At 43.1% G+C, this 25,387-nt stretch overlaps 1 protein-coding gene across 1 annotated transcript in view; it reads left to right on the forward strand.

Moving 5' to 3' along the window:
• Positions 1 to 2,887: 2,887 nt before the first annotated feature.
• pth2ra (parathyroid hormone 2 receptor a) overlaps positions 2,888 to 25,387 on the forward strand; it is a gene marked incomplete at its 3' end in the record, with an annotated part of 31,441 nt that continues 8,941 nt past the window's right edge. Inside the window, exons 1-9 of the mRNA XM_080535784.1 lie at positions 2,888 to 2,963; positions 5,315 to 5,425; positions 5,949 to 6,070; positions 6,718 to 6,815; positions 7,850 to 8,033; positions 13,803 to 13,956; positions 19,069 to 19,129; positions 22,102 to 22,168; positions 24,546 to 24,640. Of these exons, the coding sequence (XP_080391910.1) occupies positions 2,900 to 2,963; positions 5,315 to 5,425; positions 5,949 to 6,070; positions 6,718 to 6,815; positions 7,850 to 8,033; positions 13,803 to 13,956; positions 19,069 to 19,129; positions 22,102 to 22,168; positions 24,546 to 24,640 (956 nt within the window). The 5' untranslated portion in view covers positions 2,888 to 2,899. The remainder of the gene's footprint in view (positions 2,964 to 5,314; positions 5,426 to 5,948; positions 6,071 to 6,717; positions 6,816 to 7,849; positions 8,034 to 13,802; positions 13,957 to 19,068; positions 19,130 to 22,101; positions 22,169 to 24,545; positions 24,641 to 25,387) is intronic.

The raw sequence follows: 25,387 nt of genomic DNA on the forward strand, positions 1-25,387 counted from the left end.
GGCAGTTGATAAATATAATTGAATATCTTCAACAAATAGAACTACCATAGTGTGCAAGGTTCACTTTGTGCCTGTCAGTGCCTGTTCACTAGGCATGTCAGTGGAGCAGTGGGGCAGTGGCTGGTTGGCAGAGACTAACTGTCTGTAGTGATGGACTGTGGCTGGAGTATGTAACATGCCCCAAGGCATCGCTGATCGCTGTTTCTTTTTTAAATGTCCTCTTATATCAGTCGTTTCTGGTCCAGCACTCCACCACCCTTGAATTCCCCTTCCCCTTGCCTTAAGCTGTCCCCCACACATTTTTCAATTTAAATTTCAATCGGGACTGGAATTGATGGTGGAGGATATTTGATCTCTTCGAGGTGAATACGGTTAGATTGGCTGCCTGTGTGGACTGTAAAATACCTCTTCTATTTACAATTCAAATGAGGGAACATTACATTACAAGGACATGTGAGTGCACCCTCTGAATTGTGATTCTCATAATGGCAATGTAAAGCACTTTTTCAGGATCTTATTTGCAATGGTCCACAGGCATCTGTCAATCCAGTTGACCCTTCATGTTTGATTGATTGATTGATTGATTGAGAATGTTTATTTTGATCCCTTATACAATTCATAATACAGATGTTAAAAATGTACACAGTCACAATGCGTAACACCAGGACCAAAAAGGTGTAGGCTGAAGCCATGGCTTCATGGCCATGTTATTTTGTTTGATTGAATGGAAAACAGCCATTAGCTTCAGTGTTATGGTGTCTTTCAAATACGGAAACTAACTACAGTGTCTATTGACTAATTGGACTTAGGTTCATACAACTCAAGTTATACAAGTCATTCACATTCACTTATGACCAGCTCACAAATCAACTCAGAAGTACTATAAGTAAAAGGTGATTTGAAGAGACCTGGATATAGGAAAAGAGTCTAGTACTTAATAGTCTAGCCTCCCAGCCTCTATGACACGCATGTTCATGAAGTCTAACAATGCAATATTTTCTGTGAGATTTTGAAAGGAAGCAATGCTGTCATTAAAGGGGCAATCCGGTCACCCCAACACTTTCTTTGATAAACAGCTGAAGGATAGGGCTGGAGTGTAACCACTCTCAAATTCATACAGGGAACTATGGATGCCCAGCAAGAGTGACCAGTAATGCTCACGAGGCATTTATAAGTTACCATATATTCTTCAAGAATCAATGGCTATATATCATTCATTTAAAAGTAAAAAAAAGTAATGTACCAATCCCAGAAGACATTGCTTCCCCATACCTCCTCACACTAGTTCTCTGGGCCGGATATGCCTCCTCCACAGTCCTCCGTCTCTTTTAGCAGCACTTGAGATAAGAGAGAGGGGAAAACTCACAAATCATTAAACCCTCCTGTGGAATTCCCATTAGGAACCTTAATGTAGTGTACTGTGTTGATTAGAGCTAGGAATAGGCCGTATGAAGACTTCACTTGAGAGAGAATCACGCTTAAATACAGTGCCCTGCATAAGTAGGCTAATGGGACAGTGAAGCATCTTTCCTCTCCGTGCTTGATTTGGACAGTATATGAATCTGTCCCGTTTTGGTGGCCTGAAATATAATATATAAAAAATATATATATTTCTGAATGGTGAAACCTTTAAATAAAAGCTGACAAACTATACCTTAACCCACGGGCGGACTCGGGGGGGGGGGGGGGGGGCAGGGGCGACCGCCCTCCCCTGGTGCCCCCACGGTTGAAAAACGTCGCACTGCGCCCTCCAAGTGCCCTTTTGAGTGGCGAAAATTCCCTTTTGAGTGGCGAACACGAGAGGGTGTGCCCTATTAGTGCCCCTCCAATGGTCTAAACTTGTGCCCCCACAGTTGAAACTGGCACTGTAATTGCTAGCTCTTGGTGTGCATTTAAAATATGGAAATAGAATTTCTGTGACAGTTATCATGAGAAGAAAGCGGAAACACATGCATTGTGTCCGTCTCACTTATTCAGGTGCAATGTAGCAAATGATCTTGTTTGAACAGTTCCGTGCCCTCAGATTCGGCGGTGTACCATTGTGAATCATGTGATGAATCAAATGAGATGGTGATTGGCCAAGTGGCGGTCACAAGAGATTTATACAGCGGAGAGGTCAACTAATATAGAACTGTTCAAACAAGATCACTTGCTACATTACACTTCAATATATGAGACGGATACAATGCACGTGTTTCCGGCTTTCCTCCCACAATAACGCAAAGGTTTATGACCGCGAACATTGATTGCAGACAGCGTTAACAAAGATGAATGAATGAATGAATGAATGGTCTTTATTGTCATTGCTATAGTACAGGTACCAAACAACGACATTTGGGAGGGGTGGCTCCCCTGGTGCTAGGAAAGAAAAAAAACTAAAAAAACAAGAAGGGAAAGGAGCTGGTTTACATAAATAAAGACTATGTACACTATCCACTATACTATACTGTACAGATAAAACGACTAGGGTTGTCATATTGCACATAGTGTTATTGCACATTCATTTAAAGTGTCGCAGTTTGCAGGCTTGAAATGTACACATTTGTGCCTCAGCACTACACCTGATTTTTCAATCCAGCAGCTGCCATCAATCCGTCCAGACTGTCCAGGGCCCAGAACCTAGGTCTTTGCTGTGTTCAGGGCCTGGATGGCCCTGGGGTAGAAGCTGAGCTTCAGTCTGTTTGTCCTTGCGGCCATGGTCCTGTACCGCCTTTTCGAGGGGAACGAGTCAAGACAGGAACGAGTCATCATACGTTAACATTGTATGTTAACCTGTGAAATTAGCTATTAGCCAACCATTCATTCATCTCAGTCCTATCCTTTTCACACTGTGCCAGACTGACACCAGCCAATAATCTGTCCTCCACAGGTGGGTTCTGACCTCACCGCGTGGGAGCAGATGTACATACTGTATGACATCAAAGTCCAGTGTCATCAGAACCTGTCTACCCGGGACCCTGCAGGTATCGTACTCTAATAGGGCATTAAGACTGGCGCCAAAAAAGACACACAAGTCTCTGGTGGTATGGGGTGTGTAAACACTGCTGTAGTTAGAGAGATCAAAATAACTTCCCTGGCTACCATAATGTGTGGCAGGCAGACCTGGGTTAAAATCTGTGCCTGGGAAACGGACAATTGGAGCAATTTATAATACAATGTCCACACTATTGTTACTATTGTACAATCAATGATCCGCCTCCTCACTTTCTCTCTGAGGCGAATGCATACAGGACAAGTAAAAGGAAACAAAGCACACTGCTGCACATCTAATTAGCTAAGAGCATGTTTCGGGAAGGCATTTCCAATCAGCCAGGTGATCTACAGCTCCATACCTGTTTACCCCTGTTGTTTATTTGATCAATCACTCATTACTTCAACTTTTGTCTGTGCAAATGTGTTGCAGATGAAAGCAAGAAAACATTGCCTCCGGGGGACCACATGAAGCTCTCTTTCTCGCTCTTTCTTTCTCTTTCTGACTCACTTGATTCCTTGGCAGCATCCCGGCAATGGGTTGACCTGGCAACTCAAGTTGTCACATCTGGCAGTTGTGATTGGTTTGACACAATGCGCTAGCTGTCCTGGGGACAACACTATAAAGCTCCTGGGGCTAACAGCGCAACAATTCTCCTAACAAAATTGTTAACGTTACGCAGCTTAAGGCTAATCCTAGACTGAAAAGCATCCTCAAAGGATTTAATCCTGGACTAGGTTCAAGACTTTTCTGGGAAACCGGCCCAAGGTATTCTAGACGGCATCTTCTCAATTTTCTCGGGTCAGTCACGCATGCATTCCCAGATAGACACAGCTTACCAGAGAAGGCATAGATCTGATACTAGTTTTTCATCTGTGCTCCCTCCCTTCCAACTAGCTTTTCCCATGACCTAACTGTTTTCAAGGCTGAAGGTCTGATATAGCTGACTATATAACTATAATCTGATTATACCTATCCGATTGTTAAGTCGTGACGTGTTTCCGGGTCCAAAGTTGGCTGAGGCGCTGTCTAATGCCGCATTTAAAAGTAATGCCGCAATAATAATAATTAATTATATTTATATAGCGCTTTTCCGAGGCTCAAATACCCTGACAATATGGGGAAAACGGGAAAGTGCTGTGTCAATTTCTGGTTTGGACCCGGAAATTGCAAAACGTCACGGTTGACGTCAGACTTAACAACCGAATAGCTGATGAATCTGTTCAGTGATTGGAAATCTATCTCTATTTCGCCTCTCATGTCCCGAGGCAAATTAAACACAATAGTCCCTTCTACTACTAGAATAAGGTAGTAGAGGAACGTACAATTTATAATTCAATGTCTGTCTCTTGGGAAATTAAACAATTTCTAGCTTGTCGTAGATTAAATCTAAATATAGAATCAAAAAAGGCAGCCTGCTTCGTTTCAAATTGCATAGGAAAAGGTATTTAATTTACTTCTGCAAAAGGAGAAAGTTTACAGCATGTCAGACAAGCCTGACAGTCAAAGGTTCTCAGAAAGTCTAGATCACTGGTCACATCTCTGTACACTTAGATTACAAATCCGCCCGTAGGTCAGATCAGACCAATCATTAGCAAGGGGTGTGGATTTGTACATGGAGGAAGATGATGGGGGATGAAGGTCAAGGGGGAATCGACCCCCACTTTCCACTAGAGACACAAAGGTGGAAAAGAGACACAACGGCCACAAACTGGTTTAGTCTGGTCCTAGAGTACTGGGCCTGGGGAAACACAAAAGTCCAGAACTGCTCTAGATGGCTTAGTCCATCTAGGTGCAGGTCAAGAGAAAAGAGAGCAATCAGGTCTTTGTAATCATTTAAATGTGTCTGTTGTCTAGCCAATGTCAAGCTTCAAGTAGAGAAACTGGTTTCATTGTCTACTAGGCTGAGGTCGTCAATGTGTTGGTTCTGGCCAGACAATCGTGACTATTGACTTGTGAATTCAGTCAGGTGAAGGAATATTCTTATCAATAAATAAAATGTCTTAGTAGGCAATATTATTCCACCACAAGCTGTAAAGGCAAGGCATGCTTATCAATTGACCTAAAGTAGTCTAGGGACAGAGATTTATTTAGCAAGACATCATTAGCCAATCTAGAACTGCATCTAATAGCTGTAGGCTATTATTGTGGAGTTGCTGGAGTTGTGTGTTGAGTCAGATAAAAAGAAAAAATAGGACACACACACACAAGAAGAGAAGAGAACATTCCAGTCAAGAACAACGTGTGTGCGTCTGAGAAATTGTTTTCCATATCAGTGATTGGATGAGATGAACGAATAGCCAATTGCGTGATGTCACATTTTTCTGCCGCCTCCTCCTCCAGATGACCTTTGCCCCCCAGGATGGGACGGCCTCATCTGCTGGCCTCAGGGTTTCCCTGGAGCTACCACCAAAGTCCCCTGCCCCAGCTATGTGTACGACTTCAACCACAAAGGTAACACCAAAGGCTCTTTAAAGGAAGCCATGTAACAGATCTGCCATATTGGTCATTTATTTTTTTTACAATAGAGAGATGAAATGCTTTTGCTGTTTTTAGAAAGGTCGCCAATGGGACGGCAAAACCAAAACACAATTCACACAAAAATGTTACGAACAAAACGTTTTGTATCCTTATTATACAACAACTCTGGTAACACTCGATTCCGCTAGGAATCACTTTGGATAAAGGCGTCTAAATTGCTAAATGCCAAAAATGTAAATGCTAGGGCATTATACCTCCTGTTAAGAGCATTCACATGCTGTTACATAACACTGTACATAGTACATGACTATTCCTTCTTCCACCTGTGCTATTAAACAAACTGCCTAAGTCCATATACAGTACCTACAGTAATTACAGTGTAATTACCTAATTACTGACCACATGTAACTACAGTAATTACAATGTTATTACACAGCTATGCTGGCAACTTTCTAGTGTTACCTTCTTTAGTGTTACCATGTCTATTGTTCCCCAGGGCATGCGTACAGGAAGTGTGATGTGAATAGTTCCTGGGTGTTTATGGAGAGCTTGAACAGAACGTGGGCCAACTACTCAGAGTGCCTTGGGTTTCTCCAGCCGAGCAAAGAGGGAGAGAAAGTAAGTACTCTACCGCAACTGATTTACCACCCTCCAACCCACTCACACACACATACACATATACAGTCATACACGCACGCACACATGCATGCACACACACACACACACACACACACAGGCACGCGCTTACGCTTATGCTTACACTTACACTTACACTTACACTTACACTTACACACACACACACACACACACACACACAGTATACACATACAAATGCACGCACCCACCCACCCACCCACACACACACACACACACACACACACTCACATAATGTAACCACTTGGGTACAGCATCTGTGACTGCTTTTATACATCCTCCTACTGTATCTTCCCGCTGGGGAAGCTGTGACCGCAGCTGGCAAAACAAGTCGGCAACCGATCAAAATGTTCCGACTTTTATTCTAACTAACTAGGTAGTAGTGGATTTCTCACCAACTCCATTGCATTGCAATCTTTTGGCTTGACTAGCGAGTGTGCCATTGATTTTCAACAACGTTGACATTTATTGAAATTTTTCTGAATAAACAGTCTGAACAATGTTTCGGTTGCTGTCTTTGTTCCCGGTTTCACCAGCTGTCGTCACATACTGTATACTGAACAAGGTATGGATGCACCAGCTAAATGCTATGTGTGATTATCTCTCCCCAGCAGGACTTCTTTGAGCGGCTGTACGTTATGTACACAGTTGGCTACGCCTTGTCCTTCAGCTCCCTTCTCGTGGCCATCTTCATTATAGGATACTTCAGGTAAGAGGGGATGTGTGAGTACGGTAGGGAGACAGGAGAGAGGGAGAGAGAGAGAGAGAGAGAGAGAGAGAGAGAGAGAGAGAGAGAGAGAGAGAGAGAGAGAGAGAGAGAGCGGCAACTGGCTGTTCACTGCAGTGTGAAAACACATTAGGCATATTGGAAACGCTCCCTGCGCTACTTCATACTTGGCTGTCGACCAACCACCCTGAGTTAGTAGAATTATACAGCTTATGGCTCCTAATTAGCATGTAATAGGCAGCGTCCACTGGCTTTGTTTGATATGAGGCCTGTGCTTGCCCGCCGCCAAGGGAAAGTTCTTGAAAGGTTCGATCTACCAGACAGCTCTACTTAAGAGACATGTCTTAATTTAGAGCGTATCCCGAGGGGAGAAAATGTTGCTTTTGAAAAGAGAAGAGGAAAAGAGAGGCTGATGGAGAGAGAACTCAGAGAGTGTCTCCTTTGTCCATAGCATTAATATGGGTGGTTTAACACGGTATGATGGGGCTGGGAGAAGTATCGTGTCAACAGGACTCTCGATCTGCGAAAGGTTTTCGAGTTTTTCTCCATCCCCCTGGCGAAGATTGGTCTAGCTTCCAGCTGTACTATGTGAAACCACAAAACAGACTAGAGAATACAATGATTTCTTTGAGAACGTATACAGAGACTGAGAACGTACACAGAGACTGAGAGCGTCCACAGAGACTGAGAACGTACACAGAGACTGAGACAGACCTTTTCCAAAAAACTGTTTGTGGTGCTGGTGGAAAGCCAGTGGGAAGTACAGAAAGACTGTGTAAGGTAGGGAGATGAAAGGGATATGGAAAGTTAGATCTTTACCTTTTCTTTTTAGTGTTTTCCCCTGCTTTTATATTCATTCTATGCATGTATATGTTTTTATATATGTTTTTATATTCACGTTATGTTCTTATTCCTGTTGTGAAGCACTTTGAACTGCATTTCTTGTATGAAAGGTGCTATATAAATAAAGCTTTACTTACTATATAAATAAAGCTTTACTTCTTGTTTTCTTACAGGCGTCTTCACTGTACAAGGAACTACATCCACATTCACCTGTTCGTGTCCTTCATGCTACGAGCCGTTAGCATATTCGTGAAAGACCGGGTGGTTCACGCCAGCGCTGGCCTGCAGGAGTTCGACGCCGTGCTGATGGACAATTTCAAGACTGTCGCTGTAGCGCCCCTTGACAACTCTCAGTATGTGAGTAGCGACAGCTGCCTGCGCCTCCCCTCCACTGATGAAGGACTTCATGGTCTCCCATGAAGCAATCACTCTTAGCAACAGGCCCCGTTGTCTTTTTGTGCTGTTAATAGTTTCCCTCAACACCCCAAAAACACTCATGTTGATCCAGCTAATAGAGCTAATCAGATAGCTTAGAACCCCATGGGGTTGCTTTCAACCAGGAGCCACTTAAAACTTGTCTCTCTATCCAGAGCCATGTCCAACTGTGAAGAAGAAGCTCTGTCTGTTCTCTCGTGACTGTAGCCAACCAGCACCCTCTAATTGCTGTGTAGACCAAACAGACACACGGTAAACGTAACCATGTGACATGATAGCCAGACCACAGGGTGCATCGCAACACTCGGGGTTGCACACAAAGACCCACCGTCGCATTCTGTCACTTGATAAAAAAAGTTTGTTGAGTTGTTGTTGGAAGTAGAAAAAATACTCACAAGAAGAGTTGTTTGATCTACCTGTGGTGTTGGTGATGTACTGTATTGCTGGTCCCGGTGTTCTGCGAATTATGCAGCCTGGCTGATTAGAGCATCTCACTCGATATGCCACTTGCTAAGCGCTGGGATTTCGAGTTCAGAAGAGTGACAGATGCAGGGAAGAAGAAGCTGTTTGTGAGCCTGCTGGTGCGGGAACGTAGACAGCTGTACAGCCTCCCTGGTTGGGAGTGGGGGCAAACAGTCCACGGCTGAGGTGACAGGTGTCCCCGCTGATGCCTCGCGCCCTCCGCAGACACCGCCTGTGCTGGAGGTCCTCGATTGGGAGGGAGTTGGGCACCGGTGTTGTACTGGGCGTTTTTTTTACCATCTGTTGCAGGGCCTTCGGGTCGGAGACAGAGCAGCTGCAATGATGAATTATTATTATTAAGTTTCAGAGTGCTCAGGCGGTTTTGGGAAATATGGAGAGAGAGAGAGAGAGAGAGAGAGAGAGAGAGAGAGAGAGAGAGAGAGAGGAGGGGGGGTGATAACAAGTAACTTGTTGGGAGAAAACAGAGAGGAAAGTGTAAACTCATTAGAGAGTGAGTTTCCTGAGGTAAAGGAAGGCAACAAACAACACAATAATAGTAATACCTCTGCCTCTCCCTGACACCAGACAGCTATCAGCAATCATCTCTAAATGAGGCTACAGACGCACTCCTCCTTTGAGATCCTCAAATGACCCTCCTCCTCCTCAGCAACTCAACTAAAACTGTGTCTGGGAAACTCTTAAAAGCATGTGTTGTGTGGCCTGTCGTGGTCCAGTGGTCTAGTTAGTACCATAGCCTACACTATGGGTGCTACACAACACATGCCCATGTCAGCATGGGTTCAAATCTGGCCCATGCCCTACTTACATACCCTCTCCTCCTTACTTTCCTGTCTTCCGCCACTCTCTCTATCCAATAGCACAGAAAGATCTGAGTGTACCACACTCAAAAAAATAACAAAAGAAAAAAAAAAAGCATTTGTTGCTTGTTGAAAAGGCATTCAAAGTTTGTCTCATGGGCCCTGAGACAAACTTTTAAAGTGGCGGACTCAGGCTGTTTGAAGGACAGGGGGGGGCGAAAAGAAAGAAAGGGCAACTACTGCACAACATGGGACTCCATCAGTGCACATGGTCAAGTTTAGACCATTGGAAGGACAGCCAATAGGGCACATCCTCTCATTTTGCCACTCAAAAGGGCACTTTAGTGCAACGTTTTTCAATTGTGGGGGCACATGGTCAAAAGAAAAAAAGGGCACTTACTGCACAACATGGGACTCCATCAGTGCACATGGTCAAGTTTAGACCATTGGAGGGGCACCAATAGGGCACGCCCTCTCATTTTCGCCACTCAAAGGGGCATTTTTGCAACTCAAAAGGGCACTTAAGCGAGACGTTTTTCAACCGTGGGGGCACCAGGAGGGGCGGTTCCCCCCCCCTGCCCCCCTCTGAGTCTGCCAGTGCTCAGGGCTGTTCACAAGCTGATCCTGTGTTCCTGTATGTTGGGCTAATTGGTAAATGTGCCCTGGATCTACAATCAGTAATCCACAACTTGGGCTGCTGTTTTAATTGAATTGCATTGTTTTTTTTGTTTTTTTAACTACACAATTGAATACCTAACAAGGTCGGTGCTTCTACATTTACATTTTAAATTGTTTACATTTAGCAGATGTCTTTATCCAAACTTACAACAAATACATTTGTCTAAGTAAGTGAATCATCTATCCATCAGTCATCATCGGAAAAAGTAATCCATGCTAGCACCAGGGGCCATCGGCAGTCACAATACTAGATACTAAAGGCCAATACCCGTTGTCTAACCTCTCCAGGAGAAGGTAATTGAAAACAAGGACATATCCCATTATAATGAGCTGGCTGGTAATAAGGAGGATAGATGAGTCACACATATCAACATGCAAAACATGTACTGATTTTCCTGGTCAAGATGTTATCATTTTCAAGCTATATGCCAGTCATGCCTAAAGGCTAATTGGTAGCTTTCAAGTACTCTACACGTTTCACACACTAAAACACCCATTGTCTTTGAACACGCTGTGCTAATTATCAACTAAAGTGCAGCTAGGCTACAACATTCGATTCTCAATTCACACCACCGAAGTCGGACCAGGCAGGCTGATTACTATAGGCTCTACCAATATTGCTTGCCTTGCTTCCACAATTTCTACAAGATACAACTGGGCATATTGTGCCTACATGCTTGATTGTTATTATTATGTAATATAGGTGTCTTGTAATCCCATATGAGATGGGCCGTGTTGTTGACTTCGGTGGTGTGAATTGAGAATCGAATGTTGTCGTGCGACAATATCGCATCGCACGCCGTGTGCATTGTCTCATTCAAAACAATGGAATCGAATTTCTCTGTGCGACAAAATCGCACGCTGTGTGCATTGGCCTTAATACTTGTTTTTTTTCAATTTTTTCTTCTGTTATTCTTCTGTTACATCCCTTCCCGTAATGTGTAATAGAATTTATCAAGGACAATTCCAAGGGTACCTCCTTTCTTTCCTATTGATGGGCTGCAGATGGGAAGCAAAGGCGGGTAGTGGTGGTCTAAAATTAAAAATAAGCAAAGAGTTTTGAGAGTTTTAACTCATTGCGCTCCCACAGTACAGCGGTATGTCCTTTCTGTACAATGGTACAGAATAATCTTGCCCTGCTCACAGACAACCATTCCGTCCTGGACTACCACAGCTCCATCACACACTTCACTAATAGGGCTTTCACTCCGGCAAAGAAACGTGCCGGTTCGCGTTCGTGTTCGGAAACCTCCGAACGTTGGCGCTGTCTGGCGAACGAGCCCGCGTTCATACCAGTGTATCGTTCGCCAGACAGCGCCAACGTTCTGAGGTTTCCGAACGCGAACCGGCACGGTTCTTTGCCGGTGTGAAAGCCCTATAAGTGGTGTGGGGACAACCATCTCCACCTCAATGTGAGTAAAACAAAAGAAATCATCATTGGACCCCCCACACCACAGTGCCCCATTATCATCAATACTCAAACAGTTGAAATGGTCGACGGTTTTAAATTAGGAAGGAATTACACTGGACAATCAACTTAGTTTCAACCAACACACTACCGATATCTTTAAAAGGAGCCAACAAAGATTATCCGTCATCCGTAAACGTAAAGGGCTGTATGTTTCCCCCCCTCTTCTACTACTGTACCAGAGCATTATCCAGCCCATCCTCATGTACTATTCCTCCTGCTTCTTCAACATGCTCACAGTCATCAACCGGGCCAAACTCACATGCACATCACCAACACTGCTGCCAGGATAATTGTACTCCCCACACCCAACCTCACACCACTAAACAACAGGGCCATCTCACGCATCTCAACCACAATAGAACAGGACATCACCCACTCACCCAATCTGTACCTCGCCCCACTGCCATCCGGGTGTAAGTACAGAACGCTATGGTGCTTTAGAATTAAAACCTCTCCAGGAGAAGGTAATTGAAAACAAGGACATATCCCATTATAATGAGCTGGCTGGTAATAATGAGGAAAGATGAGTCACACATATCAACATGCAAAACATGTACTGATTTTCCTGGTCAAGATGTTATCATTTGCAAGCTATATGCCAGTCATGCCTAAAGGCTAATTGGTAGCTTTCAAGTACTCTACACGTTTCACACACTAAAACACACTAAAACACCCATTGTCTTTGAACACGCTGTGCTAATTATCAACTAAAAGCAGCTAGGCTCATTTAAAGCACCCGGAGGGCACAGCGTGCCCATCTACAAACGTAGATTAGAGTTGGACTGACAACATGAATCCTGTGGCATTTCATTTGTTAAACCAATCAGATACACCCACACTACTGTATGTATTTATCGATGCAGCATGTTCAATGAGTTTCCTAATGGTGATTAATGGTGCTGTGGATAATATTGGAAAAAAACGCCTCAACAAGGTCTCTCAGAGTCCTGACGTTCACATCCCAGGCCTGTGTGTGTTATAATAATATTATGTGTATATGTGTATAATAATATTATAGGTGACAAGGTCTGGTGAAAAGGTCCATATATCAGCAATTCAAGTCGTGCAAATTACCAAAAAGAGTTTTCATTTAATTATATGTAGTTATGTGTTTTTAGCATGTTGATATTCTATCAGCATGTTGTGATGTGCTAAACATGCAGTTAGATGTTCATGGCGATGTTCTTTCTTAGCTGCTAGCTAGCTGACCAACGCAATGGTAGCAAATGCGTCTGTTTTGATTCAGAGCGATTTTCTCCGGTATTCGGTTTGACGTGTTCAAATATACAAACATTCAAATATACATATGCATTTGTCGACTCTAACCTTGCCCTACTTGGGGACTTTTTCACTAGACCCTGTCACATACACCATTTGCTGACGCTTTTATCCATAGCAACTTACATTGCAGTGATTGTAAATTAAATGTATTCAGTATATATGGTCCCATAGCGCCATGCTCTACCAACTGAGACACAGAGGACCACGAGTCCCTGTGTTGTAACTCTCCAAGAAGGCAATTAGTCTGACATTATGCTTACACAAGGGAGAAGTGTTACTGGCGCATGATCTAAAAAGTGGTAGTCTAATTAAATAACCCTGAATTGCTGACATTTCAGAAAAAAAATCCTTACATGGTGTGGTAACAAATAAACAGCTATAGCCGACTGTATGTACTTGCATTCTGTAGCTTTTTTCACTTCTAAGTGCACTAAAGGTCAGCTTCACAATGAAAAGTACAAATGGCATAGCTCTATACCTATAGAGAGGTGACCTATGGGGGGGCTTTCAGCACATTGATGGAAACTCAGTAAGAAACCCCATTTTAAAAGTTTCCAAGGTCTCCCTGCTGCTAGCTTGCAACCCTTTTTATATAGCGAATACTGTGATTGCTTCCCAGTAATTGCTTGCACTTTCGTTACGAAAGGCAACTGCCATTTCCTCCTACTCATTTCAGTAAATAATAATGATAACTTTAATTTATATAGCGCCTTTCAAAAAACCCAAGGACGCTTAAATATTGCAAACTGGCTGTTTTTTGGAACCAGTGAATTGCAGAACCACTTTCTGCTTTGAAAGAACTTTGGCGCAAATTCCTAGAGTGAGACCAAACCGTTACTTTAAAGGGGGGAGAGGAGGGGAGGATACGAGTCTAAAACCCTCGGGAATTTCCGCTCATATTCCGATATACTGATATAATAATTTTTCAGTTATCATTTGACTTTCTGCCTGTCTTCTTATTGGTTGTTTTCTCTCTCACAGATCGGCTGTAAGGTGACGGTGTTGCTGTTCATCTATTTCCTGGCGACCAACTATTACTGGATCCTAGTGGAGGGGCTCTACCTCCACAGCCTCATATTCATGGCCTTCCTCTCTGACACCAAGTACCTGTGGGGCTTCACCCTCATTGGATGGGGTGAGTGGATGGAGTGATGTCATCTTACTGTAACACCACAAACCTGCAATGGCTTTGATGTGGTTGGTGCATAGGCGCCAGAAAGGGGGGTCCACAGGAAAATAATATTGTAGCAGATTCGAGGCACAGAGGGAGGTCGACACAGAGGAACAGCTTGGGCGTCGCCCATTTATTTAGTTTCACACTGCTCAGCACACCCCCTCGGGCGTGCTGGCGAATTCTTGCCAAATAATAAAGTTCAGAGTCTTAATAAACAATAGTCACGCTGGTCAGTCGTAGACGCGCCTCGTCTCCTTCCACTTTCGGGTGTGTTGCTCGGCCGGTCTCTCGTACTGGTACTCTGTGTCTGGCCGGATCTCTCTGCCTCCTCTTACTGCCCCAAAGGAACAAACACACACAGGTTAACACGCCATTTGGATGATGAGTCTGATTGAGGACACCTGTGTCAATCGGGAACATTAGGAGTGGCCAAATTAACTGTTTGGCACATTCTGAGAAAAAAAGAATGCACTGGTGAGCTCGGCACCACAAAAAGGTCTGAACGTCCATGGAAGACAAGAGTGGTGGATGATCACAGGATCCTTTACATGGTAAAGAAAAACCCCATCACAACATCCAGCCAAGTGAAGAACAGTCTCCAGGAGGTAGGCATATCATTATCCAAGTGTAACATAAAAGGAAGACTTCACATGAACAAATACAGAGGGTTCACCACAAGGTGCAAGCCATTCATAAGCCTCAAGAATAGAAAGGCCAGATTAGACAAAAAACATCTAAAAAAGCCAGCCCTGTTCTGGAAGAGCATTCTTTGGACAGATGAAACTCAGATCAACCCGTACCAGAATGATGGGAAGAAAAAAGTATGGATAAGGCTCGGAACGGCTCACGATCCGACACATACCACATCATCTGTAAAAAACAGTGGAGGCAGTGTGATGACATGGGCATGCCTGGCTTCCAATGGGACTGGGTCACTAGTGTTTATTGATGATGTGACAGAAGACAGAACAGACAGAAAGATTGTTTCATTTCAAATCCGTAGTGGTGGCATATAGAGCCAAAATTATGGAAATTGTGTCACTGTCCAAATATGTACGGACCTAACTGTATATAAAAATCATACCCTGAGGAACGGCGGCCAGGGGCAGGGGCTCCAGTCACCAGCTCACATGCAGCTCCGTCCTCAGGCGGGGATCCAATCAGAAACCTGCCGATTGCTAGCCTCTGTACACATGACTATCTGAACGCTCTGGTACATTTCTAACCTCCATACTTTTCAAGTGTTAGTGTTTCTTGGATTCTAATTATGTCGGTCCTTACACAGCTAGAGGCGTGTGCCTCTCATTCATTCAGACAATCAGGGGGAGTCATCGCAGTCCTGCTCCTTCATTCTGTTTCCCCTCTCTCCCCCTCACCTCCTCTCCCCTCTCTCCCGCCCTCACCTCCTCTCCCCTCACTCAGTGAGAGCTGCAGCCACTGTGCTTGTTTTGATCTCCTCTCATTTAAAGTGACTGTATTCATGTGACATTCTTTCGATATGCTTGCCCTGGGAGCATGAGCAGCACTAGAGACACCTTTGAAATGCATTTTCTTTTATTGGGGAGAGGATACAGTCAAAAAACTGGCACGTAACTGGTGTAGCACACTAAGGCACATGCCATATTATCACAAGGTCCCTGGTTTGATTCCAGCCCTCAACATATCCTGTCATGTCAACCCCCCTCCCTCTCACCCATCCCTCCTGTCCATCTCTACTGCCTCTATCCCAATAAAGCAGAAATGCCGTAAAAACATGTTTAAAAATAAACACAACACCCACACACCCACACACACACACACACACACACACACACACACACACACACACACACACACACACACACACACACACACACACACACACACACACACGCACATACCTCAATCTTCAAACTCAATCAGTGTGAGACGGCGAACTCTGTTTCCACCCAGCCATCCTTGTAATTACACTTTGTGAGTGGCATGGCTACTGATGGGCACATTACAGCAATGCAAATTGTTGTGTTATATGTAATAGTTTTGAATGAATGCAATGAATACATTATTAAAAATTGTGTTCTTATTTAGGCCAAACTGAAAGAGAATTGTGTTACAATCTGACGACCAATTATCATCAAGCTTTCCATCACACATTGACCCCTGACCCCTGAGCATTTTCCATTTGAAGTCAAGTGTTCATTTCTGAGTGAAGGATCTCTAAAAGGTGCAATTTGTAACAGTCAAGCTTTCTAAAATCAAGTGTCTAGTGTGTGACACATTTGTTTTACAATTGGCTAGGTGTTGGTGTTCTAGGGGAGTGGACCCATCTGTCTCTGATGGCTGTCTATTTAAATCGTGTACGCATGTTGTTAGGATGAAATTCTTTGTAAGGCATCTGTTTAATCCTGTCTAATTTCAACTGACTTGGAGTGTGAAAGGCAGGACAGCCACTGGGATCCAGAGGGGCGTGCAATCCACCACCTGGTGAACAATTTGTGATTCTCTACTTAACCTGTGCGTACTCAGTGTCCTACCTCTTTCCTCACCTGACTCCCTGCTTGTCCAAGCGCTTAGACCCTTCCCGTTTGATTCAGAGTTATGATCTTGTATTCTTAATTAGGCTAGTTGTCACTACAATGTTGTATTTTTCCGCCATTAGGTATTGGTAGACTGGCGTGGGCATTACCTCTTTGCTCACCGACTTCCTGTTTGTCCAAGCTCTGTCCCTTCCCATTCTGGCTAGAGGTATGTTGTTGTATTATCATTGCTCCCTAAGATGTATTAGGCTAGTTTCTGCTACAACCTTGTATTTTATCGACACTAGGTATTAGTAGGCTGGTGTGCAACAGTGCTGGTTCCCACCACTGAGGTATGGTGGATTGATGTGGTGCATGCAACTGACATGCAACTGTTTTGCCTCCGGCAAAACCTGTCATCACTGAATCCCAGTTTTGCCTCTAATCTTTTAGTGTAGTAGCTTAACAGGGTTTTTAGGTTGGTCCCCCAACCACACCCTACTGTTACACAGGGAAGGTGATAAGGATTCTAGACACTTCCTGGTGCCTGGCCGAGACCCATGTGTGCAGACGTTTTATGGCCAACTTGTTGACCACATACTACTGTACTAGATCCTTTGTTCCTTGTTCATTGCTCGCTGACCAAAGATGTGTGAACAACCAGTTGTACGAGCCCAGATCGATCTGAATAAATTGTCTATCCAACTTTCCTTTGAGCATCAACTTTATTCCTTGATGAAAATATTGATGTGCAAGTCAAATCGTACTTATGATTGGACTTTGAATTAGTTTGACTCTGTTATATACAACAGTTACACAACCAACTCTTAAAGTCTCAAGATCGCTTTCCCCTTCAGACAGAACCATCTATGATGGAACTGACCCTAAACCCAACTATAGCATTATGAACTGACACTAAAGCCAATACTGTAACAGATATGAACAAACACTAAAGCCAATACTGTCGCATATGAACTGACACTAAACTCAATACTGTAACATATGAACTGACACTAAAGCCAATACTGTAACATATGAACTGACCTATTAGCATATTAACTGACACAACCCAATGTTCTAGCATATGAACAGAGACATTAAAAACGATCAAAACACAACACACACCAATATGACACCACAGCTACTGGGTGTATATGGCTGCTGTTAGCTTGGCTTCATTTGCTTGAGAGGAAAATAAGGACTGAAAATGGATGTTATAGATTAGATTAGACGAGATGGTTTATTAGCCACATGACCAATGCCGGTGGAATTTGTTCTCAGTACAGCATATTAATCTCTGCGGCACACAAATGACAAAAACAAGGAAGTGTGCACAATAGACAACATCAGACGAAAAATAGACAACAGACAATAGTGGTATGCATGTCGGTCATGCCAGTGAGGAGGGGGCTAGGGGGAGGCGTTCAGAGTCCTGATGGCTATGGGGGAAAAGCTGTTGGTGAAGCGTTTAGTCTTTGTGGACAATGACTTGTGGCTCCTCCGTGAGGGGAGGAGCTGGAAGAGGTGATGAGCAGGATGTGAGGGGTCAGAGATGATTTTCTTTGCCCGTTTTACAGTGGGCTGTGGGTGTGCAGAGATTCAACTCTGGGGAGGGGAGTGAGGGGAATGGTTTGCCTATGATTTTGGATACCTTTTTAACAATCCCTGGAGGCCATCCCTATGCTCCAGATTCAGATTGGAGGGCCTTAGTACAGTAGCATGGTAGCTCTTCCAACAACATTATGGCATGCCAGGAAATTGACTGAGTTGTTGGTCACGACTGCCTCCTTCCTCTGGCTCCTGAAAAACATCTTTGATGCAGCTCCATTATCATCCCACCCTAAACATCCTAGTCATTTCCTGGCTTCATTGTTTGCGTCACTCCCCTGTTAGTGAATCATTACCGCAGATTTGGCTCCGGCACAGTATCTAGGATACAGGAACTGGATCTATTCAACAAGCTCTGTGAGGCACGTGAAAAACACTTATCGTAGTGCTTGATTTCCTTGGGAAAACAGAAGAACTTGGAAGGTATAGGGATAAAGAACTCTACATGTATTCCCCTATAACCCTATCGCGAGACTTATCAGCGATCACTTATCACTTATTATCTTATAAGCCTGGATTTTCCTTTAGCGACATTGATGGAATACCCCCCTGATGTCGATGACTCAAATCTGCGTGTTGTCAACTATGTACATTAACATTAAAGGGATATCTATCTGAAAATCTGGTCATGAAGATGTCCTGCTTTTTTCAAAGAACTGTTAGAGCACAATATTACACTGAGGCAAATACTGTAGGAAAAATAAGAATAGCCTATCAATGCAAAATAATTGAATGCAGTTGTCAAAAGATTACACAGAAGCATATGACTAAAGGACTGTTACCACCAAATCCGTCCATGCTAATGATACCAATCCGATAAATCACTTTCTTAGAAAGATACGTCATGTTGTTATTTCCATATAAATGGATTTTCCGAGGTTGTACCGTTTCTGATTTGTTAATTTTAATGAGCTTTTTTAAAACATTGCCAGCAACTGATTGTCGTTTCTTTATTCATGACCCATTACAGGTGTTCCTGCTCTGTTTGTTGCAGCATGGGCGGTCGTCCGGGCAATCCTGGCAGATGCAAGGTGAGATACACCATACACATTCATATGTCCTATCCAGATGGAACACTCCAGCCATGGCTCAACTCAACTCAAGAGAAAAAAATATGTTTTCATTTCACAAATGTTCCTGCCAGTAGCAGCATCTGTATGCAGGAGCACACTGTCTCTGTATGCATCCATTATATTCTCCACACACGACCTTCGGAAAGTGTCTGCGTCAGGAGAAAGCTGCTTTGATCAATTAGGACATCTGGGTTTGTTGATGCGGAAGGTGTTAACAAAGACCTTGTCATGTCTAATAAAGAGTTCTGCACTAAGAGAGATAGAAATCCAACACGGATGATGGCTAGTTAGGATAGGATAAATGTACGTCTTTCTATGTACAGTAATTACATGGGCTGCTTCTTAGGCGTCGGGTTCCTTGACATTGCAGCAACAAGAGAAAACTGGCAATAGGTTTCTCCCACTATATATATACGTATATACACTGAATAAAAGTATAAACACAACACTTCTGTTTTTGCTCCAATTTTTCATGAGTTGAAATCAAAGACCTGAGACTTTTTCTATGTACTCAAAAGGCCTATTTCTCTCATTGTGTTCACAAATGTGTTTAAATATCAGTGAGCACTTCTCCTTTGCTGAGATAATCCATCCCCCTGACAGGTGTGGCATATCCAGATGCTGATTAGACAGCATGAGTATTGCACAGATGTGCCTTAGGCTGGTCACAATAAAAGGCCACTCTACAATGTGCAGTTTTATCACACAGCACAATGCCACGTCTCAGAGAATTGGAATTGGAAATGACTTTGGAGACGACTTATGGTAGAGAAATTAACATTAAATTCACAGGCAACAGCTCTGGTGGACATTCCTGGAGTCAGCGTGCCAATTGCACGCTCTCTAATCGATCTAGCTGAAAGGTGCACTGCCTTCCAACCCTTTTCCGCCAGACGAGAGTGGAACGCTACTGCCAGGCAGGTCTGATGTTGATGCATGCAGGTTCTATTCCCCAAACTGTTAACTTGTCAATTAATCATAGCTACAAGTGGAGCAAGTACCATCTCATACTATACAAATACAAACATACATATACAGTATATGCCATTTTAGCTGATGCTTTTATCCAAAGCGACTTACATTGCAGTGAGTGCATAGAATTTTCAATATACTGTATATGGCCCCAGTGGTAATCCAACCCCCAATTTAAGTTTTGTTAGCGCCATGCTCTACCAACTGAGCCACAGAGGACCACATATACAAACCTATCAGGAACCATGCCCGAACTCTTGAGCTTTTCATCACGAGAGCTACATAATCAATAGTACAGTAGTATATTAGTATAGAGCTACATAGTCAATTGATATTAGACAGTACTGTCAGATACTTAGGTTAGCTACGCTAGAAGGATACTCTCAACCTAGCCAATTATAGAGCCAAAAAACTGATTGTAAAATAAGTAAAGTCATCTAGCAACAATCGTAAAGCAGCTGTGCATGAATCCTTGCTTGTTAGTCATGACCGCCAAGTATCACCCACGTAAAGGGAATAAAGGGAATAAACAATCCTAATGGTAGCTGAGGAAACCTGACAGTGCCTGTTTCACTGAATTACGGTATGTGTCACTCTTCTATTAAGCACTAAAAGAGACTCTCTTTCTCTTCTCTCGTCTTTCAGTATTTCATTTAGCCGCTTTAATTGTTTCCCCACACTTACCTTCTCCACCAGTAACCTTCAGGAAGTGTCTGTGTCAAGAGAAAAGCGGTGTTGTGTTAACGCACATCTTGTCAGGTCTCATATGCGTTCAGCATTAAGATAAGGCTAGATATCCACACTGATAAAGCCTAGGTAGGATAGGATAGGATCAACTTTAATGTCTCTGGGGGGGGGGGAAATGGTCTTTCACATGTTTGACATTTAGCAGACGCTTTTATCCAAAGCGACTTACAACATTTTGTCTAAAGTGAGTGAATCATTGAAACATCAATCATAAGCAAAAATCTATGCTCGGACCAGGGGCCGTCGGCAGTCACAATGCTAGAAAAAGGAAGGATTACAAAATAGTAATATCATTTACATTTACATTTTTGGCATTTAGCAGACGCCTTATTCCAAAGAGACTTACAATCAATACATTTGAATACTAAGCATGAGAATCATCAGTCCACCATTCGTAGCAGGAAGAGTAATCCAGCTCAGGCCCGGGGGGCCATTGATAGAAGGAAAAAATCTTCTCCTATCATATTCTTCTAAAACGTTTTTTTTTTAAATAAATAAATTAACAATAGAGGAACTGTACAGAGGGGTGGTGGGGGGTGAAGAAGTCTTTAGGAGTGACTGTACAGAGGGGTAGTGGGGGGGTGAAGAGGTCAGTAGTGGGGGGTGAAGAGGTGGCTAGTGGGGGGTGAAGAGGGGGATGAAGAGGTCTTTAGGAGGGACAGTCAAGATGGAGCCAGGGGAGAAGAGACTTAAACACACACAGCACTGCTTTATACTGTAAAAAAAAACATAGTACATTACACGCTCCACACAATAGACCTCCTCCTCCACTAGCACATTCGATATGGAGTGTACAGTATCCTGTCAGTAGAATGTCAGAATGTGACATCCCATTCTCCTCGTCTCTGAGTCAGAGAATAGATGAAATATGCCTGAATAGAAAAATTCTAGATTTTTTATTTTTTATATATACTATATAACAAATTCTGAATAGAAAAAAACATTGAATGTGTTTACAGTCACACAGTGGGAAGGCAGTGTCTGCCTCTTGCCTTAATGGAGCTTTATCTGCCGTGTCACTGTAGTGAATAGTTAGGGAGAGTCTCCAATGGCGTTCAATATCTAGAGAATGTCTTTGTTTCTTCTGTTGACACCTTATTATCTTCCCTCCAACTCCTTGCCTCATTTTCTTCCTCCTCCTCCTCCTCCTCCTCCTCCTCCACCTCCTCCTCTTCTTCTTTACATTTCTCTCTGTTTTCTTATGAATGCAGGTGTTGGGAGTTAAGTGCGGGGAACATTAAGTGGATCTACCAGGTCCCCATTCTGACAGCCATTGGGGTAAGTCTGAGAAAGCGCTTGCTACACAGTACATGTACATTTTTACTGTCCTTACTTTTTCCTCAATGCAAAGCTGCAACCTTTTACGGAGACACATAAAAGTGAAAGTTTACTCTGGGCTTGCATTTTCAGTTTACTCTGGGCTTGCATTTTCAGTTTACTCTGGGCTTGCACTTTCACGTCGACAGCCCCGAACTGTCTGGCCATGTCTTCCTTGAGACCAACTAGCTCCTTTCTAAACGTGCCTCCCAGTCCTTCAATGCTAGCTCGCATTAGCTGGTGACGCATGATCTGGCCCCGCTCCGTCGTGTTCTTTATCCATCGACATTTTCTCTTTTTCTTGCTTTTTCTCCAGTTCTTTTTTGACTAGCTTTCTCGTACTATGCACCCCACTCATCCCCTATGTACTGTCACGTTCGAATTTAGGCTTTTTAATGATTTTATTTTAGACTTCATTGACCAGGAGCTGATTAAAGCCCAATTTATACTTCTGCGTAAAATCTACGCCGTAGGCTCACGCGCATCTCTCCAAAAATGTAACTACTCGGCAGTGCCTACACAGACCGTAAGCACTGTGATTGGTCCGCTTGGTAGCACATGATTCCGACTCTCTCGTAGGCCAAAATGCGGAAGCCATGACAGAAATGTCATTTACTTTTTCTGTAATGACTTATTAATAAAGATTTGAAAAATTATAATAACGATTTTATTATCTTAGTTTAATGTCATTTCAATGCATTATAGACATTTTCTTTACAACAAGCATAACAAAAAAATCGCTATTATGCCGCTATGAGTACACCGACCAACGCGACGCAGACCGACCAACGCAGAACTATAAATTGGGAGAGCCCTTGCGTGTAGGCTACAGCGTAGCCTCGCGTAAATTCGCCGCAGAAGTATAAATTGGGCTTAAGCGTCTACTCTCCCATCTGCCAAACCGGAAGCCCTTACCTCTCTCTCTCTCTCTCTCTCTCTCTCTCTCTCTCTCTGTGCACATTGAGGAGCTGATAAGGTCCCAATTATTCCAGTCAACACCACAATAAGAACATATATTGTACAAAGCAGTCTCCTATTCTTTACAGTTACTATCATACAGAAGGCATAGTCAACAGCATATAAAGTCTCTCTCTCTGTGTACATACATAAACCACAGAATATTAACTCTCTCTCTGTGCACTTTGAGGAGCTAATGAGGCCCCACTTATAGTATAGACAGCCTAGGAAGCCATGCATAAACAACAGCACAGATTGGAGATAAAGTTGCCTCCTAATTAGTTATAGTTATAGCTTTGTTCCTTGCCTTTCCTTGCTATGGTGTACTGCTTTTTCTTAGTGTGTTGTACTTTTTTCCTGTTTCATTCCACATTATTCCACAACTTTATTTACATATGGACTTTAATGTTTAGGTTGGATTTTTGTCTGGATTGTTTGAGTTAATACCAAACTTGCCAATTTCACTTGAATAGGCTCATTGGAAATACATTTACTGGACAAAATATTGATGTGTTCAATACTTATTTCCTCCACTGTATGACCACATTGTTAGACTACTTTTTCATCAGTATCTGGTTTAATTATTGTAATTAGCATGCCCTTTCTCTCTCTCTCATACAAAGTGACAGAGGGTTTTCCTACAGTATGTTCCATTCCATAAAGAGCTCCATTGAGAGAGGCCTGCCACTCCTACCATCAAACTTCTGAAATACTGAAATGGCAATTAGCATTTTCCAATTACCGGTAGTACTTCATGCCATAGTGTCAAAGGGCATTCAAATAATTCCCATCAGTGTTAAAAATGCTACTAATTGCCTGGTGATCCAGAGATATGATTCTCTATCATTGTTACGACCCCATATGTGTTCTAGGGGATACAGGGTGTAACAATCAAATAAAACCCGGGGGGACAAGAATCGGAGGAGAAGGGAAATATAAAATAAACCAGATTTATTGTACAAAGGTAACATAAGGAAGGAAGGACAATCACCTGGGAGAGAACACAAGAAACAAACCAAACACACAGAACTACACACTACGGACGTAACAATCATCAAAGCATGACTTCCGTTATATCAGACCAAGTAAAGCAAATGAGTCTCCGTCTCAACACGTCGTAGTCTAAAGCGAATAATGTCCTATAATACCAGAGACTCAGAACAAGTCTTTTCACACACTCAGCCTCATCGACGGTATTACAGAAAGGCCAAGATGCCATGACAGACTACTTCTGGCATTTGTGAAGCGGTATGAAAGGGCTTTTCATTTTGTGTTCAAGGCTGCAGGGAACTGCGGGGAGATTGCACATACCGGAATGTGATCAAGTAACTGGCAATCACCGCGCTGCTTAACGTTCACATACTCTGATCTTCTCTTTCAGCTGAACTTCATCTTGTTTGTGAATATTGTAAGGGTGCTGGCGACTAAGATCAGGGAGACCAACGCAGGGAGATACGACACTAGGAAACAGTACAGGTGGGTGTTTGGTTGGGTGTTTTGTTTGGGATCTGATTTCAGTGTTTGAAATTAATATGCACTCTTAATCAACTGTGCTCAACAATACAAGAGATGCTCTGTAGAATGACTTTACAGAGTACAGGATGTGTTCTGTAGAATGACTTTACAGAGTACAGGATGTGTTCTGTAGAATGACTTTACAGACTGGTACAGGATGTTCTGGGCCCTAGGCTCGGGTGTGCTCTGATATTAGATGTTTCATAGATATTTTCTGGGTTCCCACGGGTCCTTGAAATCCTTTGAGAAAAAAAAATCAAGGCCTATTTTGAAAATAGACATGGGTCATTGAAAGTGCTTGAATTCCCCTCTCTCTCTCTACATTTTTTTTTTATAGAGACCCTCTAGTGTTCAAGCCTCTACATTCAAAAGCCTCTCTTTTTAATTGTTGTCTGTGAGTGGATAGTTCCTATTATATAAATTCTCATCTAGATCTGTCTCAAACTATGTCGTGTTGGGTCCTTGGCCCCAATTTGAGGAAATTGAGTCTTGAAAGTCCTTGAAAGGTGCTTGAATGTGATGTTCCAGAAGGTGTGGGAACCCTGTGTTTTATTTCCGAAGGTAATGGAAGACAAAAACAAAGCTGAAATATGAAACTTTCTTCACTCTTGTCTCCCCTGTGACCATGACCTCAATTCTTGTTTTTGACCTCAGGCTCTTTTCTTTAATGCTGCCTGACACCTGTCACGTGCCTCTAGAATCCCTACC

Source organism: Nansenia antarctica (assembly GCF_963989245.1).
Source record: "Nansenia antarctica genome assembly, chromosome: 7".
In the NCBI taxonomy this organism is placed as follows: domain Eukaryota; kingdom Metazoa; phylum Chordata; class Actinopteri; order Argentiniformes; family Microstomatidae; genus Nansenia; species Nansenia antarctica.